The 13,415-nt window shown below is 42.6% G+C and overlaps 1 protein-coding gene across 9 annotated transcripts in view; it reads left to right on the top strand.

Moving 5' to 3' along the window:
- Window positions 1–13,415, top strand: part of robo3 (roundabout, axon guidance receptor, homolog 3 (Drosophila)) — a 361,322-nt gene that overhangs the window by 256,363 nt on the left and 91,544 nt on the right. For all 9 annotated transcript variants that reach the window (XM_069894503.1, XM_069894505.1, XM_069894506.1 and 6 more), the window contains exon 10: window positions 12,798–12,879. In XM_069894503.1, coding sequence (XP_069750604.1) covers window positions 12,798–12,879 — 82 coding nt within the window. The remainder of the gene's footprint in view (window positions 1–12,797; window positions 12,880–13,415) is intronic.

The raw sequence follows: 13,415 nt of genomic DNA, 5'->3' as shown, positions 1-13,415 counted from the left end.
CACTTGGAGGACCAGGGGGTATCCTGTGGGTGCCCCATCATGTCATTGTCCTTATTCACACCTTCCTGATTCTCTGGGCTACAGTCTCTTGATATGCAGAGTTGACTCATTCTATCTAGGGTTGGCTAATTTCATATGTATAAATCTGTGTATGGTTAGCTAATTAGAAATGTATGACTTGGTACTTCTGTCCAGGGCTAGGAGACCCTTATCTGATCCAGACTACCTCAACTTCCTACATTCTATTGTACCTTACCATTCCTTATCTTAGTCCTATGGTCTTGTCACAAAGACTAGAAGATTCTTATGTTAATCGTGCTGACTCTGCTTTCCTGCATCCTAAGCCCCAAGCTTATCCTGTTTGAACTGGTTACAGCCATTTTACTGATGAACTTTAGTTTCTTCGATGTTCATAATTTTAGATCAATTTTCCCATCTCTCACATTAATATTGATACATAATTATTTTCTGAGTGAAAATCGAGGGAAGTTTTATTTTTTCCATGATGATTCACTGACTAATTGGAGTGCAGTTGTCTCTGAGCTAAGATATATGAGAGTAAAACTCTCTTGATATTGCTCTGTCTTCCGCCAACCCCTCCCCCACATTGAATTTGTGCAGATTCAGATTAGTTTAAACTAAGTTAAGATGCAAGAACTGACCATTGATATCACAAGGTTGCATTAACACAGGACACTCATAATATTTTCTTTGCTGAAAGCCACAGAAAGACTCCAGTGGAACGCTGTTTGATAAACACAGGATTCAACCTTCAGGATACAATGATCCTGTTATGGAAACATTATCTTGGTTTGAATGCTTTCACTACATACAGTAATGTACAAAATGGCTTCCTCTTGACTGTATAAGCCCTATAGTCAAACCAGTATTCATGCAACAGAATTGCATTCACTGGAGAGGTAAACCAGAGGCCAGGCATACATTAGTTATAAAAGCTTGTGGTCATGCTGAACATTTATTTAAAAATTGATGCTGAAATCTGTTGGGAGTGAAATATTTAACGTTTTTGTGCTTTCATTGTCCTGGAGTCATGGGGTTAATGCATCCTCCTTGTCCCTGTGCGGGTAATAGCATCATTTTATTGCTGCTGTGGCTGTTTGCCCAGAAAAAATTAGAGCTGTCAGGCAGTTTCTGAGATGACTATGAATTAATGGTCCCCTGGGAGAAAGTCTCATCAGGTCAGAGTGATTCAGGGGGTGCTAGGGGAGGTCATGTGACTGTGTTCAGAGAAAGAGACAATCTGCCACTGAAACACATTTGAAATTAGAAACACAAAGTCACAGACTGGCTGGAGCTCGTTTTGCCTCAGTATCAACACAGTGTTCCCATGTAATTTAATATTACTCCCATTCCCACTCAGGGCCATCCCGAACTGGTGAAGTTCCAGAGACCCTTGATCTGACTTGTTACTGGGACCCCATCTTTTTGTACCTTATTTGATTTCAAGAAAAGATCAAATAAATTGAATTTTTTAAAAAATTGAATTATTTCAACTTAAGGCTCAGGTCTGAAGAAGTTATACTTTAACATTTATTGTGGATTTGTTGTCCAAAATGTAGTGATTGTAGAGGTCTCTCATAAAAATGTATTCATACAGATTAACATTGGGACAATCCATTGATATAAAGATGATAAATTTGCACCAAACAAGAGTTGGACTGATATAAAGACAATATATATTTATACTGGTGTGAATGTTCTCATGTATAACAATGGTGCGTTTTTGTTGCTGCCCTGGGATTTGCATTCTAATTGAATCCAAGAAGAACTTTCTTTCTCTTTTAGGTTATGTGCTAACAGCTGCATTGTCAAAAGTGTAGGTAGATACTTCAAAGAAGAGTATGAAACTCTCCCTTTGTCCTATTCAAAACTCACCAACCAATTGCAGCTTAAAAGCTGGTCATTTATCTCATTGCTGTCCCTGTGTGCAGGGTTATTGCCTATATTCTGGAGGTAATCTATTCTCAGTGAAGCTCTTTAGAATATCCTCCCTCTTCCTTTACTTTCCAAATGTCTTCATTTCTTACACTAAACGTGATGACAGATGCTGGGATTTGGTTCCTTGGGGATTGCTTGCCCTTCATTTAGCTAATCAAAGCATCGCAGACAGAAAGCATAGAGCTTTTGATGAGAAATGAGCCCTTCATGACCATGCCGACTATTTTGGCCATCTACACTATCACTCTTTGCCCACACTTTCCTTCTCTGCTTTCCCTATTTAAGTGGCTTTCTAAATGTCTCTTAAATATCTGACTCCACCATCTCCTCTGGTGAAGTTAAAAAAGAATTCCATTCAAATTACCTTTAAAATTCTTTACTCTCACCTAAACCTCTGCTCTTTGATATTACACTATGAGAAAAAGATTCTGATCATCCACGACGTCTTATAATTTTATACACCTCCACCAGGTCTCCGCTCAGCCTCATTTTCTCCAGGGTAAAAAAAAAACCCAACCTATCCAATCTCTCTCCTCACTTCAGGCAGCAGTTGGGTGAATATCTTCTGCACTCTTCCAAGTAGTTGCTTCCATCGTACAATGTGGTGACCAGAACTCATGTTGCTGACATAGACTTCAATAGGGTATTTGACAATGACCCACATGGTAGGCTGGGTCAGAAGCTACCTGGATCCAAGTCAAGACTATCTTATTCTATCCTATCAAACACTTGTAAAATGTAAGGGTCCCTCTGCCAGCTCCATTAATGTGTAATGGGTCAAAAGTAAGCAGTATTAATATCTTCCTGTACTTTCACATCCAGCAGTCAGAGAAAACATACATCACCTACAGCCCAATTTTGGTTCTGGTAGCATCTGGATCATATTCCAAGACTGGTTTAAGTGGTGTCTTGTAAAGTTGGAATATGACATCCCAGTTATCCCAAGCATGCCATGCTCCTTCTTCATCCCCCTGTCTACCTGTGTTACCACATTCAGGGAACGGTGAAGGTGAACCCAAAGATCGCATTATTCATCAACATTTCTTCGTGCCCAGCCTTTATTACCTGTGAAGGCCTTATCCTGATTTAACTTCCCAAAATGCAGCACCCAGTACTTGTTAGGATTAAGTTCTATCGGCTAAAACTTTGCTCAACTTTCTGTCATACCTCCATCTTGCTGTAGCTTTCTCTCTATCCACAACGACCTGGCTTCACCTATTCCAACCCATCTTCTACGCAGCTTTAAAAAAAAGATGGTTTTGCTCTTTTCCAGTTCTGACGGAGAGCATCAGACTTTTCTTTCCAGAGATCCCACCTGAATGCTGAATTTTGCCAGCAATTTCTGTTTTTGTTACAGATTTTTAGCTTCCGGAATTGTTTTGGTTTTCAGTTGTAGCACTTGTGTACCACAAGTTGAATAAATCCTAAATTTACTCTACGGGGATCCATCCAATGCTCTTCCAGATTCAGGACTCCTTGACTATTACAAGAGAAAGTCGCATCATGAAGTAGTCAAAAACATAGAACGGCTGAATTCTCTCATGTGGAGCACTCCAGCAACTGAGCACAAACGGTCCATGAGAAAACCAAAGGGAAGTGAGAAAATCAACATTGCACATAGCTCTTAATTGTCATCTTTAACTCCTGTCGGCAAGATAATGTTTTCAATTGTGTTTTTCACATGAAATATCATCGAATCTATTTTTGGGGGTTTTTTTTGCACCAGGGATGATCGGAATCTCGATTTACAATGATTCACACGTTATCAAAATTATTATGGAATGTGCACATGATTTGAAGCCCATTCACTGAGATGAAAGGGATGTTTTATGTAACTTGTGGTGGTGTGCTGAATCAGAGAGTTCCAGGCTTTGAATCAATCACTGTTTGGACTTAACATAGTTAATCTTTATAAAATGATTCAATTTAGTCTCCTTGGAGAGAGTGTTTGCACAAACTTTGACCTTTTCCAGCATTCTGGGTTGGCAGAATGATCCCAGTGTCTTTGACTTTTAATCAGGCAATGCAACGAATGACATTTCCTTATGACAGATGTTAATTTGTGATGGGGGCCAGTCCTGAGCCTATTTGTTGACCCCTCATAACAAAGGAGTGACAGTTCTGTGGAGTGACAGCCCAGGATCCTAGTGAGGAAATGTGAACAACCCTAGCTTATATCAGACCTCATGCATAATTTCATGTATATTTTGTTCATATATTCTTGTTCTAATTTAATACATTACAGCAAATGTAATGAAATTATTAAAAAGAAAAACTGCCATTTCACAATTGCACAAATGTAAAGCCTCTTTAAAGTGAAATCTTTAGAAGTATAATCACTTTTATATACAAATTAAGAGCTAGAGTGGGTTGTACGATCACTTGAACCATTTAAAAAGTCTTGGATGACCACAGTGTAGACTCCGCACTGCCAAGTAATTGTCTCTGCCTTAAAAGGACTCTGCTTATACCACAAAGTTTCAAAGGCTCATGGCTATCGAGGGAAACAAACATCCTCATCTCAGTCTTCAGCAGTGATGCCTAATTCTGGATAGTCGCAAAAGAGGAATCATCTTCACCACATCCAAAAATTACCCACAACCCCCAGGATCATATGTGTTTAATTGGCCCTGCCCCTCTGTTCTAAGCACTAGTGGATCTAAGTGTACTCTCTCCGATCTTTCTTTGCAAGATGACCCATGGCAAAAGTACAGTAAATCTTTTTTTAACTGGCTTCAATGTATTTATCATCTCTCTTTAAATAAGGGCACCATTACTGTATGCAGTATCCAGAGGTCGTCTTGTAAATGCCCTTTCACTCACGAAAAACCTTACTTTTGTATCAATTCCCCTGTCAATAAACAATAACATTTCCTAGTTATTAGGTGCATCTGCATGCACTATATCCTTGTTATCTGCTGATTTACTATCCACGGATCCACACGCTCTTGAGGTTGGTCATATATTTCTGGGACTGTTAGTAAATACTTTGTGTTTGTCCAGAATCCTCCTCGACAGTGTCTGCTGAATATTACAGAGGGTATTGGATTTGATATCATGTGCTGGAAACTATTGCAATTTCAACAGTCAGTGTGCATCTGCAGGCAGGATCAGGGGTTAGGATCGGGAACACTGATAGCCAGAACCATGTGAGGCAAGAGCAGGGGGTCCGGTGTGTGGACAGGATGTGTGATCAGAGCCCCCAGTACCCGGACCATCGGTTGAGTGTGTGGATGGAGAGCTTGGATCCTGAGTATGGTGTGGGTGTGTAGCCAGAGCCAGTATCAAGAGAACCAGGGGTCAGGGATGAGGGTAGGTTTGAGTTCAAAGTTGTGTTTTGATAAGTAAAAGCTTCCATCAAAGTTCTGTGTCCGTGGACATCACGGCCGGGGTGTCAATGCCAATGGCATAGACTTTGCATTTTTTTGTGTTGCCTGGAAGAGGTTCATGCCCCTTTCCCTGCCAAATTATAAGAACTTAGTTTTGAAGCCTCTTGATACACCCAAATCCCTCTGCATCACTGCCATCTCCCACTACATAATATACTTGTTCCAATTTTTCTCACAAAATGCACCTTCTCACATTTAGATTCAAGATTCAATTAATTGTCATGTAATAAAGACAGCGCAATATTACACAAAATTTGTTTTCATCTGCTGTAGATTTGCCATTGGTCGAAATTGCTTGAAGTACCTCTTCCAAGTCGAAATAGAGAAGCAAAGGATAGTTTCCCCCCCCACAACCCCACCCCCCCCCCCCCCCACCCCACCAGAGTCACCAAGTGTCCATGGATTTGCCTCTAATGTTCTCGCAGACACACAGGGTCCAGCCCAAACCATCACCAACCCGAGCTCCAGATCCAAACCTCCAACATGATCAGGAACCCTTCAACGCCCTTGGGACCCTCTCGCATCCAACATCTGTTACCCTTTCAGCCAATCTTGAGCCAGTCTGTAGTTTCCAGCAGCCTTTAGCCTGCATGGGCTCCTTGCCTTGAGTCACCAGCAGCCCATTGCTTGTGTGTTCTTCAGTCTCAAAGCCCCTCACAGGTCCACTGCTGTGGTCACTGTCCCATGGGTTGACTCCCTTGCTTCCCCTTCTCAATCAGAGGGTAGCTTCCCCATTTTCTAGTGCCCTGCATCAGTCCTTCACTTCCCTAGGGTCTGAAACCCCTCTTGGCCGCTGCCAATTAATGGTGCCGCCATCATGGGTACAGATCTCGCAGTTACAGTATTTTTAGATAAAACCAGCATCTACTCCATTTACAGGTCATTTCAATTTATATTTTTATTTAGACATACAGCACGTTAACATGCTATTTCAGTCCACAAGACTTTGCTACCCAATTTACACCCAATTAACCTACACCCTAGTACATGTCAAATAGAGGGAGGAGACCAGAGCCCCTGGGGAAAAACCACGCAGACATGGGGAGAACACACCAACTCCTTACAGACAGCATGGGATTCAAACCCCAGTCGTGATCACTGGCGCTGTAAAGGCATTGCGCTAACTGCTGCACCAACCGTGCCTGTACGGAGCTGATGGCAGACAGACTGGGTGGTTGGACCCACTGGAGCACTGTGACTCCACTTCCCACTCTCTGCGGGTCCGCACCATTGGCAACTCTGCCTTTACAGCAGCTCTGGCAGCGCCACCATGTTTTTTTACTCTTCACTTGCTAGTCTTTGCCCACTCACACAGACTATCTATATCCCTTTGTGGCCTCTCTGTATCCTCACTCATTAGCAAATCAAATTTTGGTGTGTTCATGCAAATCATTTATTTGAACAAGAAAGGTTGTGGCCAAAACAGCAATCCTTGTGGATCACCACTCGTTTTACCAACCAGAAAAATATATATTACTGTCTACTCTCTCTTTCAAGTTAACTAGGCAATCTTCTTTCCAAGCCAACATTTTACCTCTTGTGCCATGAAGTTGTATCTTTCACAATAATCTTTGATGTCTTCTAAAAATCTTGGTATGTGACATCCACTTGTATGCTTTTACCCGCAGCAGGTTTCTTCATGCTATATTGCAGTTACTCTTCATCTCTCACTCCTCAAACAACTCTGTGTGTGTGTGTATGTGTTTGTGTGTGTTTGGTATGCATCCATCCTCAACATTCATTGGAGCGACTTCATCTCCAACATCGAAGTACTCGAGATGGCAGAGGCCGACAGCATCGAATCCACGCTGCTGAAGATCAAACTGCGCTGGGTAGGTCACATCTCAAGAATGGAGGACCATCGCCTTCCCAAGATCGTGTTATATGGCATATATGGCCACCGAGACAGAGGTGCACCAAAGAAGAGGTACAAGGACTGCCTAAAGAAAGCTCTTGGTGCCTGCCACATTGACCATCGCCAGTGGGCTGATATCGACTCAAACCATGCATCTTGGCGCCTCACAGTTCGGCGGGCCGCAACCTCCTTTGAAGAAGACCGCAGAGCCCACCTCACTGACAAAAGACAAAGGAGGAAAAACCCAACACCCAACCCCAACCAACCAATTTTCCCTTGCAACCGCTGCAACCGTGTCTGCCTGTCCCGCATCGGACTTGTCAGCCACAAACGAGCCTGCAGCTGACATGGACATTTACCCCTCCATAAATCTTCGTCTGCGAAGCCAAGCCAAAGAGAAGAGGTATGCATGTATGTGTGTAGTATGTGTGTGTGTGTGTGTGTGTGTGTGTATGTAGTATGTGTGTGTTTGCTATGCATTTGTATATTTGTGTGTGTGTGGTATGTGTATATATAGAGTGTGTGTGTGTGTGTGTGTGTGTGTGTGTGTGTGTGTGTGTGTGTGTGTGTGTGTGTGTGTATCTGCTACCAGAAAACTGATTTTTCTGTAATATTGCCATGGAATATTTTTATTTCATTTAAATGAGCAAATACTTTAACACGATCTCAAAGATGGACCAAGAATTTGTCTTTATAGTTTTTGAGTTGAATTTAAATAGAGAATTGTTAGTCAGAGCTGAAGATGTCTGATAGATGGATGATTCCATTGTTTCCCTTACCCCATCAGTCAACAAAGTGGTGAATCTGGCACTCTGTAAGGAGTTTGTACACTCTCCCCATGACCTCTGTGGGTTTCCTCCTGGGGCTCCAGTTTCCTCCCACCCTTAAAAATTATGTACAGGGTTTGCAGGTGAATTGGATATTTGGATAGCATGGGCTCATGGGCCAGAAGGGTCTGTTACCATGCTGTATCTATAAATTAACATTTTTTAAAGAAAATTAATAACCCTCCTTTGGCTCTCATCAGCATCCCAGACACCTCTGACACAGAATTGAGAGAGTGGCCAGGCCATCTACCTCAAGGTTCCTTCTGCATTGAGAGTCCCACTAACCTTGTGCTCAACATTGTCAGTGTGTGCCCTCACACCTCTTCCAGAGAATTGTTGGGCAACGTTCAGACAACTAACTTAGTTTGGAATATCTCACCCTTGATAATGCAAGGATGTGATAGCTCAGGTGGGAATGCTGTGGGAGGGAGCTCAGGCAACATCTTGTATTATTGACATTTGGTGCTTTCCAATTCTATCAAGATGTTTTGGCCACATCCATTGGAAGCAATAATGTGATTCTGATGCCTAGTAATGTGATTCCAAACTAGTAAACAACAAGATATTGCTAAGCAGCGTGGATTCAATTTACGTGAAATATGATTTCATATTTACTACTTTGGGAGATGTGTTCCACCCTGAACCATTTGTTTGGACAGGAGACATAACATGCATCTCAATAAGAATGAGCAAAAGTACACAAAGGCGTAAAGAGCTGACCATAAGGTGTAAGTAATGAGATGAAAGCCTCTTTTGCACTGTTTTCTTCTCAAAACCTGTGATGAAAATGAAACCCAGGTGGGTGCAATGATTGGTGTGCTGTTCAAAGGATGTGGAATGTTATGGGCAAAGTGTTTAATGGGATGTGTAATGGGATGTGTAATGAAGTGTGTAACTGGAGGGATGCCACCTGATTTACTGATTGAACCTGAACATGTCCGCTTGCCTCATTTGACACCATCAGTCTTGCATGTGACTCAGGTGGCTGTGCATTTAAACCTCAGGCCCATTGCCATAATTTAGGGCTACATTTGAGTACAGTTGCGAGTGGGTGTAGTGGTGCTGCCCTTGTGGGGGCGATAGAATGAGAGCTTCTGGCCTTTGGTTATCTCTTCAGTTAGCTGAGGTTGACATTAAAGATCCCCAGATGCTAATTGAAGAATTGCAATGATTCATTCCAGCTGCGACCAATATTCCTTTCACTTATCCACTTGCTGTTGGTCACATTTTATTGTCTGATTAATGGACTTGCATTTGCTTATCAATAATGGTTTGAAAACTTTTCAATGGATGTACCAAGGTGCCAGAACTATCTATATTTTCCTTTAGTGGCATTCTCTTATAGACCTTGTTTAATCCTTCCCAGCTTTCTAATTAGTTCAGGAAATTATCATTGATTTGGGTATTGATCTCCTTTTCAATGAATATTGCGTGTCAGTGTTGGAGGTGTGGGGCAGTATTGGAAAGGATGATAGAGTACAATCTCATGTGAGAAGGTAATCATGAATAATGTTTTACATCTTCTCAGTGAGACCATTGAAATTATTTTTTTAAAATCTGTCTCACTATATAGTGAGTGGGTGGGATTTAGAAGAGACGTGTGGGGGAAGTTTTTCACTGAGTAGGTGGGACTATGGAATGAGCTGCTAAAGTGGTGAAAGCTGGTGCGTTCGCTTTCTTTAGGAAGCATGGATAGCTGCCAGGATGGGACGGGAGTGGAGAGGTATGGGGCTTACTGTGGGCAAATGAGACGAAAGCAAGAGGGTATGTTAGCCTTTGTTCTCTGTCCATACTGTAAGACGGTATGACGAAATCATCACCAACTTTCAAGAACCCTGAAATAGTCGTCAAACCAACAGGGGGGAAAAAAAACTATGCACTTCGAATGCCCAGGAAACTCTGCAGCCCATAATACGTGGGAAGAGCTGTCCAATTATTTTTTTTAATATCCTGTAAATTGTAAAGCCTTAAAAAATATATTGCATGAACTAAGGAGTAATTCATCGTAAAGACACAGAAATGCTGGAGGAACTCAGCAGGTCTCGCAGTGTCCAATAGGAGGTAAAGATATGTAACGGAAGTTTTGAGCCTAAGCCCTTCTTGAAGGTAGGAGTTAAAACCAGGCAGGGGCCTGAATAAAAGGCTGGGAATGGGAGAATGGATGAGAAGGAGTACACACCAACAGGCAAACTGTGATAATTGGGTATGGTTGGGTCACAGGAGAGAGGAAAGGTGAGAGTGTCCTATCCATATCCAATTATCATGTCTGTTGGTTTGAACCCACCTCCCGTCCCTTGCCCATTCTTCCCACCCCGGCCTTTTATCCAGGCCCCTGTTTGCTTTTTACTATTTAACATTGGTAATATAACTTTACCTCCATCCTGTGGATGCTACAGCATTTCTGGATTTTTACTACAATCACAGTGGTCTTCAGACTTTCATATTTCACTCCTGACAGAAATTCATTCTCGGACCTGCAGCACCAAGGATCCAATTTTATTGAATCTGCATCATTTTACTCTGTTTCACTTAGCTCTATGCAATTGACTCAAGATTCAGAAGCAGAATTCAACACACAGCCAAATTGCCCTCGTGCCCAGCCATGCATATATATAGAAATCCAAGCAGTGCATTAGAACCAGATATCTCATGAATGAATAAGCAGCAAAGAGGTTGCTTCACCTTGGGTGCTACTGTGTCTGTCTGTGCGGCGTTTGCACTTTCTCCCATTGATTTTCTCAGTTTCCTACCAGTGCCCTGGTCTCCTCCAACACCCCAAAGATGTGCAGGTCGATAGGTTAATTGGCCACTGTAGGTTGCCCTGAATGTGTAGATGGCGGTGGGAAGTTGATGAAAACATGAAGAGATTTAAAAAATGGGATTAATGCATGATTAGTATTGATGGTCAGTGTGGATTTGATGGGCTGAAGGGCCTGTTCCCATGCTGTTTCTCTCTATGACTAATTAAAGAAGAAGAAGATAGAGAAAAGCCTGTGAATGAGATTTAAAAATGGCAGGAGGCATGTGGTTCCCCTGCACTGTGTTCCTCTCCAGTAACCTGCTTCGGGGGTAGCTGAACCACACAGACCATGTCGTCCCATATTCAATCTCAGGTAGGAAGGCTGAAGAAGCTAGACCTTCATCCTTCCTGTCCCACAGCACATCCAACTGGGAATCTAATTCACCTGCTTGAGGTCAGGATCAGCTGTGGCTGTGAATGCCCTGTGGATGTAAACAGTGGCGGTTCAGATGCAGTCGAAGAATCAAAGAAAAGGCAGAATATTGAGAAGAGAGAAGGGAAAAGAACTGAACAATGTTCCCAATTTTGTAATTTTTTTGAAAATAAAACTCAGATTCTGTTGTTGGAGATTAATTGATGATTGGCAGACAGCTAAAATCAACCCAAGGATCACATGCATATTGATAGTTCCATTGCTCCACAACACAGGCTTAAGGCACAGTAACTCATGATTCTCCTGGGCACACTTCAGACTTAAAACTGAAATTAACAACATTAAACCTCAAACAGCACTTTCTTGTTCATGTGCATAGCCGCCCTGGGATCTTTAAACTTTTCCTCGACAAGGTTTTGAATGATGGGAGCCTTCTGTTCTTTGCTGGATTTCCCATGCTTCTGTTCCACTCTAACTATTCACATCTTCTCTCTCCCGGCTTCTGTGCCTTAGAAGGCAGATCAAGCAGTGTCTGTGGAGAGAGTGCTTGAGTTGACATTTCAAGTCAATGACCAGGAAAATGAGAGTTTCTTGCCCAAACCATTTAACCTCTCCAAACTCAGAGCGCGATCCTCTTCTTCCCTTTACTATATACTCTTGCTCATTGGCATAGTACATGGAAAATTCTTCAGATTGAAGCATCGACTAATTTAAAGTTTAAATGTGGACATACAGCATGGGAACAGGCCATTTCAACCCACGAGTCTGTGCCGTCCAATTTACACCCAATTAACCTACACTCCTGGTAGGTCTTTGAACGGTGGGAGGAAACCAGAGCCCCCGGAGAAAACCCATGCAGACAAAGGGAGAACTTATAAACTTCTTTCAGCCAGTGTGGTCCTGATCTCAGGCACTTTAAAGGCTAACCATGACGCCAACGGTGCAGCACCAATGAGAAACTGTAGGAATATCCCCAGAACCAATAACACCATCTCATTTATCTTGGTTAATCTACATCCTGACCCCTTGAATCCCCCCTTATAGTAAAACCCCTGGTATCCAGCACCTCCAGGGATCGGTAGATGCTATTTTTCCGGTTGCTCGAGATTGCACGTTGCAGGATTGGTGAACTAACAGCAAGGCGTTCCAATTTTAAACCCATATTTTTTACCAATTTATTTTCATCAATTTTTTGCTGGTTGCTTGAATTCTAGATAACAGGGGTCTTAATGTATCTGTTTCTCATTCCACTGATGCTGACTAACCGGCTGACTGTATTTTTGCTCTAATTGCTCTCTCTATCATGTTATGGTTTGCACCTGTAAAAGGGGTAGAAAGCTCCTGAATGAAATATATATTGTACATCAAATTATAGAATGTCTTGATGCTATCTCCTTTATGGAGAGAAGGCAGGGGAGTGGGGCTGAGTGGAACAACTTATCAGCTCATGATGGAATGGCAGAGTGGAGTCGATGGGCTAAATGGCCTACTTCTGCTCCTCTATCTCATGGGTCTTATGGTATCCACTGTATAATCTGTCTACAGAAGAGAGAACAGAGAATGATTTCCAAATTGACTCTATTTTTGTTGCCAGGCCAGCGATACTGGTATGTACATCTGTGTCGCCACAGGATCTAGCGGGGAGACCACCTGGAGCGGCTACCTTGAGGTGCAAGGTATGGTGGAAATAAGTTCAAGTTCAATAACACAACCAGACAAAACAGCATTTCTCCAGACCATGGATAAAACACAGGATTCTGTTGACACCATGGTTAAGTGACAAAGCACACAAATGCTGGAGAAACTCAGCAGGTCAAACAGTGCCTCTGTGCTCCATAAAGATACATGAGCCCTACATCGAGGTGTGGGGGAACATGAGAGATGTCCGAACAAAAGGGGGAAAGTGGGGGTGGTGAAGGTTGGAGATGATAGGTGGAGGGGGGAAGAGGACTGCAGGAAGGGGGGGTGGTCTAGGCTAGGTGGAGAAAGGAAGTAAGTAGGAACTGGAATAACTAGTTAAGGGGGGGGGGGGAAGGGGAGAAAGGCAAGCTGATTAGTGGAATGAAGTGAATTCAATGTCCATGCCCTGGGGTTGGAGGGTGCCCAGACAAAAAAATGACTGTTCCTCCAGTCTGCCGGTGGTCAGGATGGGGTAGTGTGAAAGGTCATGAACAGACATGCGAGTGTGACTCAGAAGTGAAATGGGTGGCTA

Source organism: Narcine bancroftii, chromosome 8, assembly GCF_036971445.1.
Source record: "Narcine bancroftii isolate sNarBan1 chromosome 8, sNarBan1.hap1, whole genome shotgun sequence".
NCBI classification, from domain to species: Eukaryota; Metazoa; Chordata; class Chondrichthyes; order Torpediniformes; family Narcinidae; genus Narcine; species Narcine bancroftii.
This window is presented reverse-complemented; position numbering and strand designations above follow the sequence as displayed.